At 40.2% G+C, this 22333-nt stretch overlaps 1 protein-coding gene across 1 annotated transcript in view; it reads right to left on the bottom strand.

The window, feature by feature from the left end:
• The window catches only part of LOC139754508 (histone deacetylase 3-like), a 58946-nt gene that overhangs the window by 35108 nt on the left and 1505 nt on the right, over positions 1–22333 (bottom strand). Inside the window, 1 exon segment of the mRNA XM_071671795.1 lies at positions 7857–7980. Coding sequence (XP_071527896.1) covers positions 7857–7980 — 124 coding nt within the window.

The raw sequence follows: 22333 nt of genomic DNA, 5'->3' as shown, positions 1-22333 counted from the left end.
ACAGATGGCTATGTGTGTATGGGTCTATATTTAATTTGACTTGATTGTGGTGTGTCGCAAACTGGAATCTCTAGTATTTGCTTAATTTACTGCTAAGGTTACCTAGGCTATGAGGTGTCATGGAGTCAAATGTAAACACAGTCAATTTAAACCCAAGATAATCGATCAGCTAGAAAAAAGGGCATAAATGTTGGTGCTAAGTGTTGTGACGTCTACAGTATTGGTTCATCAACTGTTTATCTAATGTTATGTATAGAGTAAGAAAAATATTGAAATTCTAAGCAGACGGCAATTCCAAGAAACAAATGATGATTACAAAAACATAAAAGATGGTAAGAGTACTGAGCATGATTGAGTGATGATGGAATGGTTTCGACAGTGTCACAGTGATAGAGTGGACTTGTCAGGTAGCAAGATAATGGACCAGGATAAGTTGTTCCATAAAGACCTTAAATTACAACATGAGCATGACTATAATGAAAAAAGGCTTCAAAGATTCAAGGAGCGTCATGGAACTTCCATGAATAAAGTGTGCAGAGAAAAACAGTCTGCAAACCATGAAGGGGCTGCCGAGTATGTTGATAATTTGCAAAACTCGTAGCAGACGAACACCTCAGTCCTGAGCAGGTGTATAATGCAGAAACTGCATTATTCTGGCAATGCACACCTAAGAAAACACTAACAACAGAAGATGAAGAAGACCCCACAGGATTCAAACAATCTTTGGACAGACTTACCATCTTAGGGTAGTCCAACATTTAATATGTTTAATTTAAATTTCTAGCAGTACATGGTATACTTTAGACACATGGGAGTATAATTAGTGGGTTAGAGGTGTGTTGATGAATTATCATTACATGACCATGGTTGGTCCAGCAAAATGGTTAATCCGGTAAGGCTCTGGAACTAAGAGTGCCAGAAAATCGGTGGTGTACCTGTATATATTTTGGCCATAGTCCAGAAAGATTTAAATAGAAACTAAAAGTTGTTATATATTTTGGCCATATTCCTGAGAGATTACAAGAGGCTGTTATGCTTCCTTTGGATAAAAGAGTGATTTACATCACAAATAATAAATCTGCAGATTTCAGGCAGGGTTAAAATCAGAATGACAGCCCAAATACCCTAAAAACACGAATAACTAAGCCATGGATTGGATGAAGAGATGTCTTGGGGGAATAAAAATTATATATATCCCTTTACTACTGATTGTGGTAAGTGGCACCTAACAGTAGGAGAAAGGCATCCACCATCTAAGGAAGAACTATCACTTAGGTATCAGAAAGCTTAGTAATGGTGATATTGTAAGCCAGTACTTGTTTGTCATGTACTCCCTCCTGGCCCAGGTCACTGTTCTTTTTTTAATCTTTTTATTTCATTTTCATATGGGTTGTTGGTGCTCAATCAACACTTTCACACACTCTCTAACACAACATGCAACCTCTCACTCCCCTCTCTCAGTATTTCCTTCATTAAAAACAATCATGATAATACAACGTCTTCCAGATCCCTTAATTTTGATAGTAGTAAGAGGCACCTAGCACTCAATGACAGGCACTCACCATCCAAGGTATAAGAAAGGTTACTGATGACACTATAGTGAGACAGCATTGTATCGTATATCACATATCCCAACCTGGCCAAGGTTGCCCTTCTTTTTTGTATCATTTATTCATGGGTTGGTGGCCCTCAATTTTCAAACTCAAATCCTTTCCATCTCTAACACAAAACTTGACAACACATACACAATCTTTCACTCTCCTTTCCAAATTTTCCTTCTTTTTATTCTCAAAAAAAACTCATTATAGTAAATCTTTCTGATTTTCCAGTGCTGACTGGGTTGGCACCTTCAGCAAGCAACAGCTTTTTCTGATTCAGATTCAGTGAAAAACTTGAATACCTGTTCTTTTCAGACCTCGATATCGTTAATAATTGACAACCTTTCATTAACTCATAAAACACATGTTCCTCACCTTTCTTCAGTCATTTAAAAATGTCTCTTTTCCGATGCAGTGTTAGCACAACTTGTTTTCACTCCATAGCCAGAATAAAGAATGTTAATAGATATCCAACTACAACTGGATGCCATAACTACAGAACATGGAAAACATCCAACAATAAAGTAAGCAAACACAATGAGTATCAATGTCTGTAGTGATGAGCAGCAAATGAGACTGACAGGGAAAAATGTTAACAAGAGGTATCTGCATTGTTTCATGTCCTGCTACAAGTTAAAGACATGAAGAAGAAAAAGCTAATGATCTCACTGGTTTTCAAAAACTTGTATGTTATACAAAGGTTACATCATAAATCTACACTTTTCATCATTCACCACTCCTGAGTTACAGAACGTCCAAAAACACTGTGTTGTCTTTTCCAAATAAACATGAAACTTAATGCAACTACATACCCAGAAATCAAATAGTTTTATCACCTTCACAGGGGATACTACAATCATTTGTCATTCTTAAGTTATCTTGCAAAAGTGAATGTGTATATATATATACGCGGGAGACAGCGACAAAGTATAATAAAAAAATAAAAAAAAAATAATATATTATATGGGAGGGTATTGATTGAGAGGGTGAAGGCATGTACAGAGCATCAGATTGGGGAAGAGCAGTGTGGTTTCAGAAGTGGTAGAGGATGTGTGGATCAGGTGTTTGCTTTGAAGAATGTATGTGAGAAATACTTAGAAAAGCAAATGGATTTGTTTGTAGCATTTATGGATCTGGAGAAGGCATATGATAGAGTTGATAGAGATGCTCTGTGGAAGGTATTAAGAATATATGGTGTGGGAGGAAAGTTGTTAGAAGCAGTGAAAAGTTTTTATCGAGGAAGTAAGGCATGTGTACGTGTAGGAAGAGAGGAAAGTGATTGGTTCTCAGTGAATGTAGGTTTGCGGCAGGGGTGTGTGATGTCTCCATGGTTGTTTAATTTGTTTATGGATGGGGTTGTTAGGGAGGTAAATGCAAGAGTTTTGGAAAGAGGGGCAAGTATGAAGTCTGTTGGGGATGAGAGAGCTTGGGAAGCGAGTCAGTTGTTGTTTGCTGATGATACAGCGCTGGTGGCTGATTCATGTGAGAAACTGCAGAAGCTGGTGACTGAGTTTGGTAAAGTGTGTGGAAGAAGAAAGTTAAGAGTAAATGTGAATAAGAGCAAGGTTATTAGGTACAGTAGGGGTGAGGGTCAAGTCAATTGGGAGGTGAGTTTGAATGGAGAAAAACTGGAGGAAGTGAAGTGTTTTAGATATCTGGGAGTGGATCTGGCAGCGGATGGAACCATGGAAGCGGAAGTGGATCATAGGGTGGGGGAGGGGGCGAAAATTCTGGGGGCCTTGAAGAATGTGTGGAAGTCGAGAACATTATCTCGGAAAGCAAAAATGGGTATGTTTGAAGGAATAGTGGTTCCAACAATGTTTTATGGTTGCGAGGCGTGGGCTATGGATAGAGTTGTACGCAGGAGGATGGATGTGCTGGAAATGAGATGTTTGAGGACAATGTGTGGTGTGAGGTGGTTTGATCGAGTGAGTAACGTAAGGGTAAGAGAGATGTGTGGAAATAAAAAGAGCGTGGTTGAGAGAGCAGAAGAGGGTGTTTTGAAGTGGTTTGGGCACATGGAGAGAATGAGTGAGGAAAGATTGACCAAGAGGATATATGTGTCGGAGGTGGAGGGAACGAGGAGAAGAGGGAGACCAAATTGGAGGTGGAAAGATGGACTGAAAAAGATTTTGTGTGATCGGGGCCTGAACATGCAGGAGGGTGAAAGGAGGGCAAGGAATAGAGTGAATTGGAGCGATGTGGTATACCGGGGTTGACGTGCTGTCAGTGGATTGAATCAAGGCATGTGAAGCGTCTGAGGTAAACAATGGAAAGCTGTGTAGGTATGTATATTTGCGTGCGTGGACGTATGTATATACATGTGTATGGGGGGGGGTTGGGCCATTTCTTTCGTCTGTTTCCTTGCGCTACCTCGCAAACGCGGGAGACAGTGACAAAGTATAATAAAAAAAAAATATATATATATATATATATATATATATATATATTCTTTTTTTTTTTTTCATACTATTCGCTATTTCCCGCGATAGCGAGGTAGCCTTAAGAACAGAGGACTGGGCCTTTGAGGGAATATCCTCACCTGGACCTCTTCTCTGTTCCTTCTTTTGGAAAATTAAAAAAAAAAAAAAAAACCGAGAGGGGAGGATATACTAAAGGGGAGGGAGCAGGGGGCTGGCAATCCTCCCCTCTCTCTTTTTTTTTTTTTTAATTTTCCAAAAGACGGAACAGAGAAGGGGGCCAGGTGAGGATATTCCCTTCGAGGCCCAGTCTGCTGTTCTTAACGCTACCTTGCTAACACGGGAAATGGCGAATAGTTTGAAAGAAATATATATATATATATATATATATATCTGGCAGCGGATGGAACCATGGAAGCGGAAGTGGATCATAGGGTGGGGGAGGGGGCGAAAATCCTGGGGGCCTTGAAGAATGTGTGGAAGTCGAGAACATTATCTCGGAAAGCAAAAATGGGTATGTTTGAAGGAATAGTGGTTCCAACAATGTTGTACGGTTGCGAGGCGTGGGCTATGGATAGAGTTGTGCGCAGGAGGATGGATGTGCTGGAAATGAGATGTTTGAGGACAATGTGTGGTGTGAGGTGGTTTGATCGAGTGAGTAACGTAAGGGTAAGAGAGATGTGTGGAAATAAAAAGAGCGTGGTTGAGAGAGCAGAAGAGGGTGTTTTGAAGTGGTTTGGGCACATGGAGAGGATGAGTGAGGAGAGATTGACCAAGAAGATATATGTGTCGGAGGTGGAGGGAACAAGGAGAAGAGGGAGACCAAATTGGAGGTGGAAGGATGGAGTGAAAATGATTTTGTGTGATCGGGGCCTGAACATGCAGGAGGGTGAAAGGAGGGCAAGGAATAGAGTGAATTGGAGCGATGTGGTATACCGGGGTTGACGTGCTGTCAGTGGATTGAATCGGGGCATGTGAAGCATCTGGGGTAAACCATGGAAAGCTGTGTAGGTATGTATATTTGTGTGTGTGGACGTATGTATATACATGTGTATGGGGGGGTGTTGCGCCATTTCTTTCGTCTGTTTCCTTGCGCTACCTCGCAAACGCGGGAGACAGCGACAAAGTATAATAAATAAAAAAAAATATATATATATATATATATATATATATATATATATATATATATATATATATATATATATTTTTTTTATTATACTTTGTCGCTGTCTCCCGCGTTTGCGAGGTAGCGCAAGGAAACAGACGAAAGAAATGGCCCAACACCCCCCCATACACATGTATATACATACGTCCACACACGCAAATATACATACCTACACAGCTTTCCATGGTTTACCCCAGACGCTTCACATGCCTTGATTCAATCCACTGACAGCACGTCAACCCCGGTATACCACATCGCTCCAATTCACTCTATTCCTTGCCCTCCTTTCACCCTCCTGCATGTTCAGGCCCCGATCACACAAAATCTTTTTCACTCCATCTTTCCACCTCCAATTTGGTCTCCCTCTTCTCCTCGTTCCCTCCACCTCCGACACATATATCCTCTTGGTCAATCTTTCCTCACTCATCCTCTCCATGTGCCCAAACCACTTCAAAACACCCTCTTCTGCTCTCTCAACCACGCTCTTTTTATTTCCACACATCTCTCTTACCCTTACGTTACTTACTCGATCAAACCACCTCACACCACACATTGTCCTCAAACATCTCATTTCCAGCACATCCATCCTCCTGTGCACAACTCTATCCATAGCCCACGCCTCGCAACCATACAACATTGTTGGAACCACTATTCCTTCAAACATACCCATTTTTGCTTTCCGAGATAATGTTCTCGACTTCCACACATTCTTCAAGGCCCCCAGAATTTTCGCCCCCTCCCCCACCCTATGATGCACTTCCGCTTCCATGGTTCCATCCTCTGCCAGATCCACTCCCAGATATCTAAAACACTTCACTTCCTCCAGTTTTTCTCCATTCAAACTCACCTCCCAATTGACTTGACCCTCAACCCTACTGTACCTAATAACCTTGCTCTTATTCACATTTACTCTTAACTTTCTTCTTCCACACACTTTACCAAACTCAGTCACCAGCTTCTGCAGTTTCTCACATGAATCAGCCACCAGCGCTGTATCATCAGCGAAACAACAACTGACTCACTTCCCAAGCTCTCTCATCCCCAACAGACTTCATACTTGCCCCTCTTTCCAAAACTCTTGCATTTACCTCCCTAACAACCCCATCCATAAACAAATTAAACAACCATGGAGACATCACACACCCCTGCCGCAAACCTACATTCACTGAGAACCAATCACTTTCCTCTCTTCCTACACGTACACATGCCTTACATCCTCGATAAAAACTTTTCACTGCTTCTAACAACTTGCCTCCCACACCATATATTCTTAATACCTTCCACAGAGCATCTCTATCAACTCTATCATATGCCTTCTCCAGATCCATAAATGCTACATACAAATCCATTTGCTTTTCTAAGTATTTCTCACATACATTCTTCAAAGCAAACACCTGATCCACACATCCTCTACCACTTCTGAAACCACACTGCTCTTCCCCAATCTGATGCTCTGTACATGCCTTCACCCTCTCAATCAATACCCTCCCATATAATTTACCAGGAATACTCAACAAACTTATACCTCTGTAATTTGAGCACTCACTCTTATCCCCTTTGCCTTTGTACAATGGCACTATGCACGCATTCCGCCAATCCTCAGGCACCTCACCATGAGTCATACATACATTAAATAACCTTACCAACCAGTCAACAATACAGTCACCCCCTTTTTTAATAAATTCCACTGCAATACCATCCAAACCTGCTGCCTTGCCGGCTTTCATCTTCCGCAAAGCTTTCACTACCTCTTCTCTGTTTACCAAATCATTTTCCTTAACCCTCTCACTTTGCACACCACCTCGACCAAAACACCCTATATCTGCCACTCTATCATCAAACACATTCAACAAACCTTCAAAATACTCACTCCATCTCCTCACATCACCACTACTTGTTATCACCTCCCCATTTGCGCCCTTCACTGAAGTTCCCATTTGCTCCCTTGTCTTACGCACTTTATTTACCTCCTTCCAGAACATCTTTTTATTCTCCCTAAAATTTAATGATACTCTCTCACCCCAACTCTCATTTGCCCTTTTTTTTTTTTTACCTCATATATGTATAAATATATGTATAAATATATATATATATATATATATATATATATATATATATATATATATATATATATATATATATAGAGAGAGAGAGAGAGAGAGAGAGAGAGAGAGAGAGAGAGAGAGGTGTAGGGGTGATGACCTACTGTCCTGCAAACAATTTTATATTCGCAGGTCATAACATTGCCATCTGATACTGAGAGAGAGAGAGAGAGAGAGAGAGAGAGAGAGAGAGAGAGAGAGAGAGAGAGAGAGAGAGAGAGAGAGAGAGAGAAATGTAGGGGTGATAACATGATGTCCTGCAAACAATTCTATATTTGCAGGTCATACCGTTGCCATCTGGTACTGAGATAAAATCATGCCAGATAAAATAATGTGGATACAAATTACTTTGGCTTGTACTAGAAGATACTGGAAATTCCAGATGTTACAAGTTTCCACCTAGCTCAATAATAAATAAATAAAAAAATTGTATATGGAAATGATAAGACTGTTGGTAAGACTTTAGGTACTAATACTGTACCAGGATGCCTCTCCCTGAACATACATTTTTGGTAAACTGTTTACTTTACCTAACTTCAAAACTGTAAGACAACACTTCAATCATACACACCTAGTCATATCATGGAAATTTGCTCGATAAGGCCGGTAGATTTGAAGTTTCTTGTATAAGCCATAATGAAGGACAAGACTATGCGTGATAGAAAGGCGATGTGGCTTCATGGGATGTCCAGGACCTGTTGAACAAAAAATTGCCTGTCTTCAATAATTCCCTATCAAAGTGCCTTTATTTTTCTTACAGCCAAAACAACAAGCAGCAGCAATATCAAAAACAAATATGAAAAACAATACTAAATCACAAAATACAATCTAGGAATGGTGTGTGTAATAACCCTTGAAAAGAAACAGTTATTAAAATGGCTCACCCTCGAGTGGCCAATGGCAACATAGTAATCATGAGACACAGCAGCTTGCCAAGTATTGCGTAGTTTAGCTAGTGGTGGGGGCACACAAACATCCAGCTCTCAAAAGCAAAAACTAAAATAATTCCTATAAAGGGGGGGAAAGGATACCAACATTGTGGCGTAAGGAAAGAGTGTCAAGCAGTGAAGTTAGCCTGGGAGAGTTTGTTAGTTGGACCACTTTCAACTCAACTCTATCAAGTAATCAATGCAAAATCAGAACCACCCCAGATGTAAGAGCAACACTCCATACAATAACAAATCAATCCTTTGTATAAATGGAATAACTGTTTAAAAGAAAAGAAATTTTGACATCTAAACAGGACTCCTGTTTTTTTGAGATAGACCCAACATTTCCATGATGGGTGGTTTCCAAGGGAGATGATGTTACAGTAACACCAAGGACATCCGAGTCAAGAGCTGGAATTACAGATTCGTCAAAGGAGAGAGGAAAGTTGCGACAAGTTTTCGATAAAGAGATGGGTAGAACCTGGGCCTTATGGCATTAAACTTAACTAGACTTTGTTTACCCCACTCAAATAACCTGTCCAAGTCTGGGTTTATTCAGGAAGCTGTGTCAAAATGACATGCAGATCGAGAGGGAGAAGGAGCAGTATTGTGGGATGTGGAGGAATGCAGTGTTGAGTTGTCAGTGTGTGAGTGCACCTATTTATTTGTATAAGAGAAGACACCATTGAAAAAAAAAAAAAAAAAGGAAAAAAGTGTAAGGGATAGAACAAAACCTTGAAGTACATCACCCTTGATGGAGAAAGGGGAAGGCTGATCCTTGAACAAAGAGAAATAGATTGGCCAGAAAGGAAGCTAGATATGAAGCAAAGTTCAGGAGGGAAGCCAAAAGATGGAAAAGCCAAAAGAAGGAACCTTGGAGATGAGACCCCAATGCCACATCCTGTCAAAAGTTTTGGATATGTCAAGGGCAACTACATAAGACCCCCCAAAATCTTTCAGGGAAGATGACCAGAAATAAGTAAGATAGGAAAGAACATCACCAGTAGATTGTGCCTTAAAGAAATAATATTGGTGATCAAAGAGAAGACTGTGAGATTCACAGTGTCTAAGGATATGGGAGTTGAAGAGGGATCCAATGGCTTTGGAAATGGTAGCTGCCAAAGCAGTAGGATGATAGCTAAAGGGGCCAGAACAGTCACCCTTGTCAGAGATGAGATTTATCAACATATGCTGCCAAGATGGTTTTTAAATGGAAACAGAACAGACAAGCAGGGACAGGTGCAGGTGCAAGTTCAGAGGCACACTCTTTCATTACACAGGGATGCATGCCATCAGGACCATAATCCTTGCTTGTGTCCAGAGAGAGAAGTGCTTTTCGGTCATTACGAAAAGAGATTATGAGGAGGGGCATAGGATTAGCAAGAGGAGCATCAGGAGATAAAAGGAATGATTGAGTCATCTAAGGTGGAGTCTGAAGAGAAACGGGAACCAAAGGCAGTTGCTTTTGTCTACTTCAGAGACAGTTATGGTGCCATCAGAACAAAAAGTGAAGGAAAGGTGTGACAGTTGTCTGAGATGCCTTTACTTAAAGACCAGAAAGAACTATTACTGAATAAAGGAATACTGCCTCACAAATAACAACTTGCAATGATTATGGGCAGTCACTAAAACTGAATGGGAGTCAGAGAAAGGAGCATTTTTGCAAGACCAATATGCCTGATCACTTGCCTGAATGGCCTCATAACAGGAACGGTTGAACCATGGACTGGAAGAAGAGGCCATCTTGGAGGAAGGGATAAATACTTCCATTCCAACAAGAATATCCTTTGCTATGTGTTTTGTGGAGATAGAAGCATCACCACATACTGGACAGTAATTTACCCAAGAAAAGTAAAAAAAAAGAGGTTACATTAGTTATTCCAGTTAGCTTTGTTGAGGTGCCAGTATCTATGACATCAAAACAGACACATTTATGAGAGTGCAATCAGATGAGATTGTGCAGTCACAGCAGGATAGACTAGAGGTGAAAAAGAAATCTAAAATATTAGAAGAGTGGTCACAGCAGTCGGGAATATGAATAGGGTGGGAAATAATTTACTCTTATCGTTGAGAATGGAGAATATGAGGGCTTCAATCCCTCCACCACTCGTATGAGAGGAATTCAACCATTTCTATGGTAAACACTAGAATCCCCTAAGTAGAGGATCTCAGCTTGAGGGTGAGAGGATGCCACAGTCTAATGGCAGAAATTCAGATGATCAAAGAAAGATATAAAATTTGTAGAACTGGGAGAGCAGTAGGCGAAACAGGAAAAGTGTGGTAGTTGGGAGACAGACCTTGAGCCAAATACCATCAAAGTTTGGGGACTCAAGTCCTTGAGACATGCAATTGGTGTGTTGATGCTGGAATAAGCACAAACACCACCCATGAACTGGAATCATGAGTGGAGATTATAGTCGGATATGAAAAAGGAACTACTAAGAACATCTTTCGACAACTGTGGCTCAGAGAAAAGATTAGGAAGAGATACAAGACAGATACTGTTCAAAAGAGGAAAGGCTGATAGAGAGAACATGAATGTTGGTAAAATGAATAGTAAAAAAAAAGGATGGTTTAACAAAGAGGGAAAGGTCATGGGAGGGGCCAGTACCACTTCCGCTGTCTGAGCCCTCCCTCTCACTGACAGTAAAGTCAGGCAGAAACCTGGAGACTCTTAGCACTCTGTGATGCTGGGGACTAGGGGCCATAGATTTGATGAATTCTATCATTATTAAGCTTAAAAGCATTTGAGCAAACAGGAGTAGGCAAGAGGACTTACATGAAGAAAATAAGCAAGGTTTGAGTAGGTGTATGGTGCTTGTAAGAAGATAGCATGACTACCCTAGTTATCCTAAATGCTATAAAATGTTATTAATTCATCTATTCTATTTCATCTCTTTATATGTAGTCTATTAATATCAGTATCAACCATCATGGCACCACAACTCATCAACAGTCATGGCAATAATATGACTGATCCAAGATTGCTAAGTCAACAACATCTACCATCATTTCATTTGTTTGTATATTTTGTTTCATGTTTGAGTTTCTAAGAATGGACTGAAATAAAAAGAATTATAGATAAGGAAACTGTCATTGTTTCATCAAAGATATGGTTATAATATCAATAAAGAGGGGCCAAGATCAGTAAGGATAAACTGATAAATACATATGATTAAACAACAAAAGTCATAATGAAACCTGCAACATTTTCAGAGACAATGGAGACATAAGGAATAAAGTGGACTTTACCTTAATATAAAAAGAAAGTACACAAAAACACTGTTTAAAAAGTCACCACTGCCTTAAAAGACATGTCAACATAAGGCTACTTTCAGCACTTATTGATATCATGCCCATATGCTGACACAAATCTTTCTGTTTCTCCCTCATTATGGACTACATTGCTTCTTTGATGGTATTTCTTTTATGATGTTATTTCATTTCATATGGGAAAATGACTTCAGAACTTCAAAATTTTGCTATTCAACATGTATACCAGTGTTTGGGGGACTGATCAGGTGAGAACATAAAGCAAAATTATTATTCTTTCTATGATTGGCTATGAACCTTTTCTTCTTTCATATCACAGTTTTGGTAAAATCAGTTTAAATTTTGGCTTAATCAGGGATTTTATTACACTTAAATGCATTACATCTATTGATTGGAAATCACGAAAATCACGAAAATACTTACAGAAAAGCAATAAAATGTTGACATAAACTTAAATATAATTATACAACTGGATCTCCTGCAGTATTTCAGGAGTATGTAACCGACTCTAGTGCGATTTCCTTCAATTTCGGTGGATTTCGGAGTGTATGGACGCCAATATAAATATAATATGCATTTCTTTTAAATCCATGTTATGTATGTAGTACCCCTAAACTTCAACTAAAGCTAGCCCTTGCCAGAGCAGCCATATTCATTATCGCAGTGTAAGAAAAACAGAATGCTCTACATCTGGCTTCCTCAATCTCGCTCTTATATATATATTGTACCATCAATGAAAAATGAAATCCATTCACTTACAAAGTGACTGAAATTGTGTCTTTAAACTTCAAAACTATCGAAATTTTGTTTAAAGTTCCACTAACTAATTTAACATAGTAGTAGCACCACAGTCACCACAATCCTTCAGGTATGGTTATGTCATCTTTTACATGACTTACATAGGATACAGAACAATATTACGACCATGGTTGACATAGAAGATACAATAATGTAAACTTATTAATGCAAAATCTTTACCATAATGAAAGTTCCCGACGTCTGGATCATAAAAATAAGCGACCGTCTTCCCTCCCATGTTTGTTTACCTCTGACAAAGAACAAACATTAAGAGAACATGTATATAAACTGATATTTGGATTACAGTGTTCAGAAGAAACGCTTTATTTTGAGCAATTTCTTAGAAACTGCACAGTATGAATAAAGACAACAGTTTCATACGTTTCTTTAAATCAAGTGCATTTACGATGTGTGTGTCTGTATGTTTATACATGTATGCGTATACACGTTATCTACAAAAACATTAGAAAAGATAATCAATAAGGAAATGGATGATGATTAGTTATAAAATATAAACTACGTAAGTGACAGGCAACACAGACTCAGGGAAAGGAAATGACTAGTACCAACATTTTGGACTTTCGTGATAGCGGGAGCTCTGTTTCATACCAGAAATAAATTTGTATATTGTGAGGCCCTGAACTGCCAGGAGGCTTTGACATTGCTCCATATGTATGAAATGATTATAAAGTTTTACTTCTATACACGGATAATGGGAAGAAAAGGACCAATTAAGTGATCAGAAATATATTTTCATAGAAGGAACAGAGAATTGGGCCAGGTGAGGGTATTCCCTCAAAGGCCCAGTCCTCTGTTCTTAATGCTACCTCGCTAATGCGGGAAATGGCGAATAGTTTAAAAGAAAAAGAAAGAAAGAAGGGAACAAAGGTTGTATGTCAGCGGAGTCTGAAATGTTACGGTCACCAACAGTGCACCAATGACCGGTCATTCTTAACTTATGGCAGGATATGTTTGTCGCTTTGTGGTTTGATTAAGAGTTCGTGAAAGCAGTAAAGAGTGACTGAGACATGGCAGGATATGTTTGTCGATTTGTGGTTTGATTAAGAGTTCGTGAGAGCGGTAAAGAGTGAGCGAGACTGCATCAACTTACAAGGGGACCATAACAAACACCACAATTGGGCTAAATACGACTGACAAAATTCACCCTGAGTACACTCAATACAAGGTAACGAGGGACATGGACTCATTGAAAGGCCTTCTGACGATAATAATAATAATAATAATAATAATAATGATAATAATAATAATAATAATAATAATAATTAGTAGTAGTAGTAGTATTATCTTTCCACATCCTATAACCCTTTTACAAGGGGTCCCAGGGTATGTGCAGTTCTAAGGTTGTGCTGCAATAAGTAGCAAGGATATGAGGGACTACTATGAAAAGTTCTTTGAAGAGATAGTACTCTGTTTCGTCAAATATCACGTATACAACCCCATCAAAGGTAATCATTTACGCTGCAACTTCGAGCAGGTGAAGACCGGCAATACATTGTGAATATTATGCAGCAGGATATATGCAACAGAAATCTGTGTCTGAGGGATTCTAAAATCCACAAACCAATCAAAACTCCACCTTCGAAGAATTGTTAAGGAAACACTGCTTGCTGGTTGGTAAGTGGAAAATGAAATCTTCGGTGAACTATCTACAACGTAAACTAAGCCAGACCTATAACACGTTTCCCAGGTTTTGGTCACCATATTTAAAGAATAAAAAAATCTAATCATGAAGGTCAGGTGAAGAGAAACAAATTCGAGGATGAGGGCCATAAAGTTGCCAACAGTGCAAGGGAGAAAATTGAAGCAGTTTGATTTTGTCAACAGCAAACAATTCTTTGACAGGTGCAAATATAAAGCAACCACAGCTAACGACAGGAATGGAGCAAAAAGGGATTATAACAGATGCTAAAAGTTCTGGTACTTTTACAGCACCAAAGTAGAGTATTGATAGGATACGGAAAGAGTTGAAGTTGTAAATGTTGACAGCACACTACAGTTTAAAGAATTACATGGTAGTGAGAAAGTTCAAGAAAAGGGGGCTAAGACTTAAATTTCCCTAAATATATATATTTTTTCTCTCCTCTGATAACCACGTCCCATCACCCCATCAACAACCAGACAATGTAAACCTTTCCGTGGTTTAACCCGGCTGCTTCAAATGCCTTGGATCATTCCATTGTCAGCACATCGCCCCTTGGATACCACATGCACTCCATCCTGTGCACGTCTTTCACCTTCCTGCATGTTCAGACCCCTATTACTCAATACTTTTTTCAAACCATCCTTCCATCTCAAGTTTTGTCTCCCTCTTCCTTACTCAACCACTTCTAACACTGATATCTTCTTTGACAATCTCTCCTCACACAGTCCCCTCCTATGTCCAAACTATATCAGCACACCCTCCTCAGCTCTTAATCACACTCTTTATTACCTCACCTCTCGCTTACCCATTCATTACTTAATCAAACCACCTCACACCACTTACTGTCCTCAAAAAATTCATTTCCAACACATCCACCCTCCTCTGCATAACCTTATCTATAGTCCATGCCTCGCATGCATACAGCATCACTGGGACTACTCTATCTTCAAATATATCCATTTTCGCATCCCAGATAACGTATATATGGATATATATATATATATATATATATATATATATATATATATATATATATATATATATATATATATATATATATATAATGGGGAGGTGATAACAAGTAGTGGTGATGTGAGAAGGAGATGGAGTGAGTATTTTGAAGGTTTGTTGAATGTGTTTGATGATAGAGTGGCAGATGTGGGGTGTCTTGGTCGAGGTGGTGTGCAAAGTGAGAGGGTTTGGGAAAATGATTTGGTAAATAGAGAAGAGGTAGTAAAAACTTTACGGAAGATGAAAGCCGGCAAAGCAGCAGGTGTGGATGGCATTGCAATGGAATTTATTAAAAAAGGGGGTGACTGTATTGTTGACTGGTTGGTAAGGTTATTTAATGTATGTATGATTCATGGTGAGGTGCCTGAGGATTGGCGGAATGCTTGCATAGTGCCATTGTACAAAGGCAAAGGGGATAAGAGTGAGTGCTCAAATTACAGAGGTATAAGTTTGTTGAGTATTCCTGGGAAATTATATGGGAGGGTATTGATTGAGAGGGTGAAGGCATGTACAGAGCATCAGATTGGGGAAGAGCAGTGTGGTTTCAGAAGTGGTAGAGGATGTGTGGATCAGGTGTTTGCTTTGAAGAATGTATGCGAGAAATACTTAGAAAAACAAATGGATTTGTATGTAGCATTTATGGATCTGGAGAAGGCATATGATAGAGTTGATAGAGATGCTCTGTGGAAGGTATTAAGAATATATGGTGTGGGAGGCAAGTTGTTAGAAGCAGTGAAAAGTTTTTATCGAGGATGTAAGGCATGCATACGTGTAGGAAGAGAGGAAAGTGATTGGTTCTCAGTGAATGTAGGTTTGCGGCAGGGGTGTGTGATGTCTCCATGGTTGTTTAATTTGTTTATGGATGGGGTTGTTAGGGAGGTGAATGTATGAGTTTTGGAAAGAGGGGTAAGTATGCAGTCTGTTGTGGATGAGAGAGCTTGGGAAGTGAGTCAGTTGTTGTTCGCTGATGATACAGCGCTGGTGGCTGATTCATGTAAGAAACTGCAGAAGCTGGTGACTGAGTTTGGTAAAGTGTGTGAAAGAAGAAAGTTAAGAGTAAAGTGAATAAGAGCAAGGTTATTAGGTACAGTAGGGTTGAGGGTCAAGTCAATTGGGAGGTAAGTTTGAATGGAGAAAAGCTGGAGGAAGTGAAGTGTTTTAGATATCTGGGAGTGGATCTGGCAGCGGATGGAACCATGAAAGCGGAAGTGAATCATAGGGTGGGGGAGGGGGCGAAAATTCTGGGGGCCTTGAAGAATGTTTGGAAGTCGAGAACATTATCTCGGAAAGCAAAAATGGGTATGTTTGAAGGAATAGCGGTTCCAACAATGTTGTATGGTTGCGAGGCGTGGGCTATGAATAGAGTTGTGCGCAGGAGGATGGATGTGCTGGAAATGAGATGTTTGAGGACAATATGTGGTGTGAGTTGGTTTGATCGAGTAAGTAATGTAAGGGTGAGAGAGATGTGTGGAAATAAAAAGAGTGTGGTTAAGGGAGCAGAAGAGGGTGTTTTGAAATGGTTTGGTCACATGGAGAGAATGAGTGGGGAAAGATTGACTAAGAGGATATAAGTGTCAGAAGTGGAGGGAACGAGGAGAAGTGGGAGACCAAATTGGAGGTGGAAAGATGGAGTGAAAAAGATTTTGAGTGATCGGGGCCTGAACATGCAGGAGGGTGAAAGGCGTGCAAGGAATAGAGTGAATTGGGACGATGTGGTATACCGGGGTCGACGTGCTGTCAATGGATTGAACCAGGGCATGTGAAGCGTCTGGGGTAAACCATGCAAAGTGTGTGGGGCCTGGATGTGGAAAGGGAGCTGTGGTTTCGGTGCATTATTACATGACAGCTAGAGACTGAGTGTGAACGAATGGGGCCTTTGGTGTTTTTTCTAGCGCTACCTCGCACACATGAGGGCGGAGGGGGTTGTTATTCCATGTGTGGCGAGGTGGCGATGGGAACAAATAAAGGCAGACAGTATGAATTATGTACATGTGTATATATGTATATGTCTGTGTGTGTATATGTCTACATTGAGATGTATAGGTATGTATATTGTGCATGTGTGGACATGTATGTATATACATGTGTATGTGGGCGGGTTGGGCCATTCTTTCATCTGTTTCCTTGCGCTACCTCGCTAACGCGGGAGACAGCGACAAAGCAAAATAAATAATAAATAAATAAATATATATATATATATATATATATATATATATATATATATATATATATATATATATATATATATATATCCTTCCTTCTTTTGGAAAATTAAAAAAAAACAAGAGGGGAGGATTTCCAGCCCCCCGCTCCCTCCCCTTTTAGTTGCCTTCTACGACACCCAGGGAATACGTGGGAAGTATTCTTTCTCTCCTATCCCCAGGGATATTACCTCAGAGGCCCAGTCCTCTGTTCTTAACGCTACCTTGCTAATGCGGGAAATGGCGAATAATTTGAAAGAAAAGAAAAAAAAAAAAAAAAAAAAAAAAAATATATATATATATATATATATATATATATATATATATATATATATATATATATATATAAGGTCATTCAGTTGCCCGTGTCGTCTTAGCTACTATAAAAAAAAAATATGCTTGGGTGGCTCACCTTGTGCTGTAGGGGTTTTGTTGCAATATGATAGAGTGATTTGGTGTCAACAGTCCGATGTTGTCACACACCACCACGTAGCAATAATGAGCTTTATCAGAATGACCAAAATCTAGTCATCTTATGTAGCAGCAAAGTTTGGCACCCCAGGGTAAACATGGACGCATTCTGACCCCAGAATGGCAACAACGGTAGGTGAGTTCCCGCTAACGTTGGAAGTCTGGGTTACCGAGACTTCATCATAGAATTAGGATGTACTTCTGCTCCATCGTTCCTTTTCCAGTAAATAGCCTTTGTTAATAATGTAGTTACCTGGTGATTTGCTGAATCGACAAATGTGTTTGGTTATGACAATGTTATATACACGCCTGAATCCTGGTATCCTCCCACTGTTGCTGGTCTGAATTAGATTTCTTTTTTTTCCGTTTTATGCTCCAGTCACGGACAAAAGTCAGCATTAAGGCCGAGCCTTGCATGAAATATAAAGAGGTTGATAAAAGGAAAAAAGAAGATATAGTATTTACGTATTTTGGAGGGTGAAAAATCTTGTCTTTTATAACGTGGCAGGTGACAGTTATTGGGAAAGACATAAGAGGGGGCAGTTCCAAAGCTTTGTAATATAGGAAAAGAAAAAGTCATCAAAACAGACCATCCTTGAGCTGAAAACAGCCACACATTAATCATGTCTAGCTGTTGCTGGCGGTACACAAGCAGCCAGCTCTGGGGGGGGGGGGGAACGTAATACCTGCAGAAGAGGGAAAGTGAACCAACACTGCGGCATAGGGCAATTAAGTCAAGTTTTGAAGATAACATAGAGCAGTGGGTCCCAACCTTATTCCGCTCGCGACCCCTTTCTCAAAGTACCTCAACACTCGCAACCCACCTCCCCCCCATATTAGCCTGTTTAGTTTCAGTCATTCGAGAATCCATTTTGTAAGAAGTGAAATCATGAAACAACATAACAGTGAATAATAAAGGTTTTAATGCTTCTATGATGCATTATACAGTGCCGTTAGGTACTTTGATTAAAAGTTTAGTAAGCTAAACTCATATTTTCACTCGCTGATATCCATCGTTTCTTCAACTATCCAGCCTAGGTAAGAGGATGGTTCGGATTGCATCTGAGAAGAGAGTCCTGCTATGTGTGGCTGAGTGTTTGTGAGAACCAGTCTCATGTTATCCTCCACATCCAGAATGTTTCTGCTTTTCGTTTTGATCTGGACAAGTGTTGAAAACCCAGACTCACAAAGGTAGGTGGAGGCGGATGGTAGAACACAAAAGGCCAACATCCAGACTTTGGGATATGATATGCATAGTACACTAGAATTGAATTACTGATCTCTCCTGGAAGAGGTCATGTGCTGAAGAGACTATGACGTGTATATGAAAAATATCCACGTTTTCACAAGGCTTCTTGACCTCCCTATCAATCCTTCGCAACCCCCTGGCCTAAGAGAACTTTTAAGTCGGACCGCTTTCGACTTACCTCTGGATGCAGAGCTAAAACCATTCCATATGTGATAGCGGCATCCCATACAAGGACAGATCTATCTGTATATATATATATATATATATATATATATATATATATATATATATATATATATATATATATATATATATATATATATAAAGGAGCAACTATTCTGAAGAAAAGAAATATCTGAATGGGATTCCCATTTTTCTAGAGGTAGATAACTATTTCCGTAATGTGGGGTTTCCAAGAAAGAGTAGAAGTTACAGTAATATCAAATATGTTAATTAAGTCAGGAGGTGGAATTTCAGAACCGTCAAAGGAATGAGGAAAGTTGTGAGAAATTTCCGATAGAGAAGTGAGTAGAACCTGAGTCTTGGAGGCATTAATCTTAACCAGATATCGTCTACCCTACTGAGACATCCTGTCTAAGTTTACTGAGCAAGTTATGTCGAGACAAGATGCAGACAAAGTGAGAGGAGCAGAATCGAAGGATGTGGAGGAAGTCAACGTTGAGTCGTCAGCGTATAAGTGCATTTGTTTATTTCTAGAGGAAAGAAAATAGTTGATAAGAAGGAGAAAAATCGCAGAAGACAAGACAGAACCTTGAAGGACTCCACTGTTGATGGAGAAAGTGGGAGAGGCTGATTCATCAACAAACAGTTCGATCGGTCATAGAGAGGAAGTTGGATATACGGGAGCCAAGAGAGGGAGGGAAGCCAAAAGAGGAGAGCTTAGAGATGAGACCCCGATGCCGCACCCTATCAAAAGTTTTGTTTATGTCAAAGGTAACTGCACAGGATTTTCCCAAATCATTCAGGGATGATGACCAGACATCAGGAAGATAGGGAAGAATATCACCAGTGATGATCAGAGAGAAGACTGTGAAATTCAAGGTGTTTGAAGATATGGGAGTTAAGGAGGGATTCAAATACTCTGGAAATGGTGGATATCAAAGCAACAAAGATAACTGCATTTGCGAATGAAGAGAGTAACTATGATACTTCAGAATATCACTACTAACCATTGCCATGAGTGCGTGAAGGTTGGGAGTTGGACAGCGGCAGTCACTGTGCAGAAGCCATTCTAGGATTTCAGTTTATATATTTTCTGATTTCATTTTACGAATGAATGTTATAATGACATCACTATTATTCTTATTATTGATGTTATTGTTCTCCACCATTTCTATCATAAAATTATATTTTTTCCTTTGCACAGTACCGTCATGGGCTGAAGCTTAGAAGTTTTTATCTAAGCGAGTGAAGTCGTCTTAATCATAGAGAAATACAGTTGAATGGTTGACGGTCAGGTGTCCCGTAACTCTTTCAGGTGTCACATTAAGTGGCAACCACCTTGCAAGGTCTGAATCGCTTGACATTTTTTGTTGATAATGTTGTGGTGGTGCACAGCACCTCCCACACCACTGGCTGTTGCAGTCCTCAATCCTATCCCGAAGCACCATCTTTCATGTCTAGAAACACCCAAGTTGCAAGCGGTGAAGAATGACACACCGCCGTGAAGGATCGAGGGTTCCTAATTAGTCAACAGTTGAATTCAACTCATCTTCGTCGGTACGATGACGGCCCAGCACTACTAACATCCAGAGTCGACTTCTTACACCGGCCGAGACAAGTGGCATATGCTGGACCTGGCTTCTCCTGGTTCCAACGTTACTCGGTACACAGTTGATGACCGTATGACCTTCTCGTTGTACCTACTATAACTTTAACGGAACTGGTGTTGAAGTGGATTATATCCCAATGATAGCGTCACCAAGGTCACGTGACTATGCTGCGGATGATGCACAAGACAAAAGGTGTCGTTGAGGTCCCGTGGTTATTTATACTACAGAAAGCAGGAAGAAGGAAGCGTAGCTGATGTCCCGTGGTTGTGCAGCAGAAGGGAGGCGTCGCCACGATACTGTGATTGGGCTACAGGGTAGACAGTTATGTCGAGTTTCTGTAGTGATGCTCCTGCAGGAGGGAGGCACTGATGGGGTCTCGCATAACTCCTGCTTGAGGGCACAGAAAACGGAGTCACATTGTGCCGCCGTTGAAGGGGGTATTCAAAGAAGTCCCAGAGTTCCTTTCGGAAAGGAGAAGCCGTGGCCATACTGTGCTGCTGATTATGGAGGCGCTTGTTCGTAAAAGATAGTGTCACGATCTGACTGGCCTCAGGTCGATTGGTCGGAAGCCTATCGACTGCCTGGGCCAATAAGGCCGTCGCCATCAAGCTGTAGCCACCAATCTACGTATATTAAACAGTTCCCTCATGTGTTTACAACAATTCTAACGCCATACACACTCTTGACTGCATGTATGGCTTAGGCTTCAAGGCATCCGTGTACGATTTATATGACTGTCCGGGACTACATGTGGGTCCATACCCGCGTAATGTGAATTACGATTCCTTGATAAAGAGGCCAGTGAGTCACTGCCGGCCAGAAGGGTTGCGCAAGGCGTGGGAGTATGGTTTCAGGGGGCATCCAGTTCCCCGCATGTCAGGTCACTGTCATGACCAAACCCGCGTGGACTACTGCTGAGGGTGAAAAAGGGTTGCCAAAGGCAACTCTGGCAAGCGTCGCCGCGACACAGTTCAGTCTCTTCCCACAGAACTATAGATGGCATCGCCATTTATTTAATCTATAACATTTTCCCCTCCAGCTAACAAACATAAAATCATCATATATATGTTTCTGTTTAATGAAAAAAAAGGTTCCCAAAAATATTCTCCACATATAATAATTATCGTATCCAAGACGACGATAAATAGAGGAGGCTCCAATATGTATTTCCGAACGCTTTGCAAATTGTTATCAGGTAACTAAGACCGTCATCCACTGGTAAAATGTATGTACGAGCGTACACATCAGCTAGAATGTCATAAGAAATGTTACCACAAAACAAAGTCATAGAAACGTTTAACATTTGTAATATTCATTAACTCCGACCACTTCTGTCAGTCTATCTTCCCTTCCTTAAAAGTCATATATTGACAGGATTAAACCTTAGTTTTGCATGAACCAAAATAGTTTGACATACTCAATTTTAGTTTTGTATGCACCAAATTAGACTGAAATAAAAGTAACGACGTGACCATGTTTGTTCAGGGTCAAATACATTGTAAATTGATACCAGATTGATATGCAATTTCGCAGATATTATACGCAATGAATGTGAAAATATCGGCAGGAACCGATACCTTAGGCCTTTACACACACAATGAAAAAAGAAAACTGCTGACGAAGTGGCAACAGTCCCACCGACACGGCAACACAGTGAGGC

This window comes from Panulirus ornatus, chromosome 17 (genome assembly GCF_036320965.1).
Source record: "Panulirus ornatus isolate Po-2019 chromosome 17, ASM3632096v1, whole genome shotgun sequence".
Classification (NCBI taxonomy): Eukaryota; Metazoa; Arthropoda; class Malacostraca; order Decapoda; family Palinuridae; genus Panulirus; species Panulirus ornatus.
This window is presented reverse-complemented; position numbering and strand designations above follow the sequence as displayed.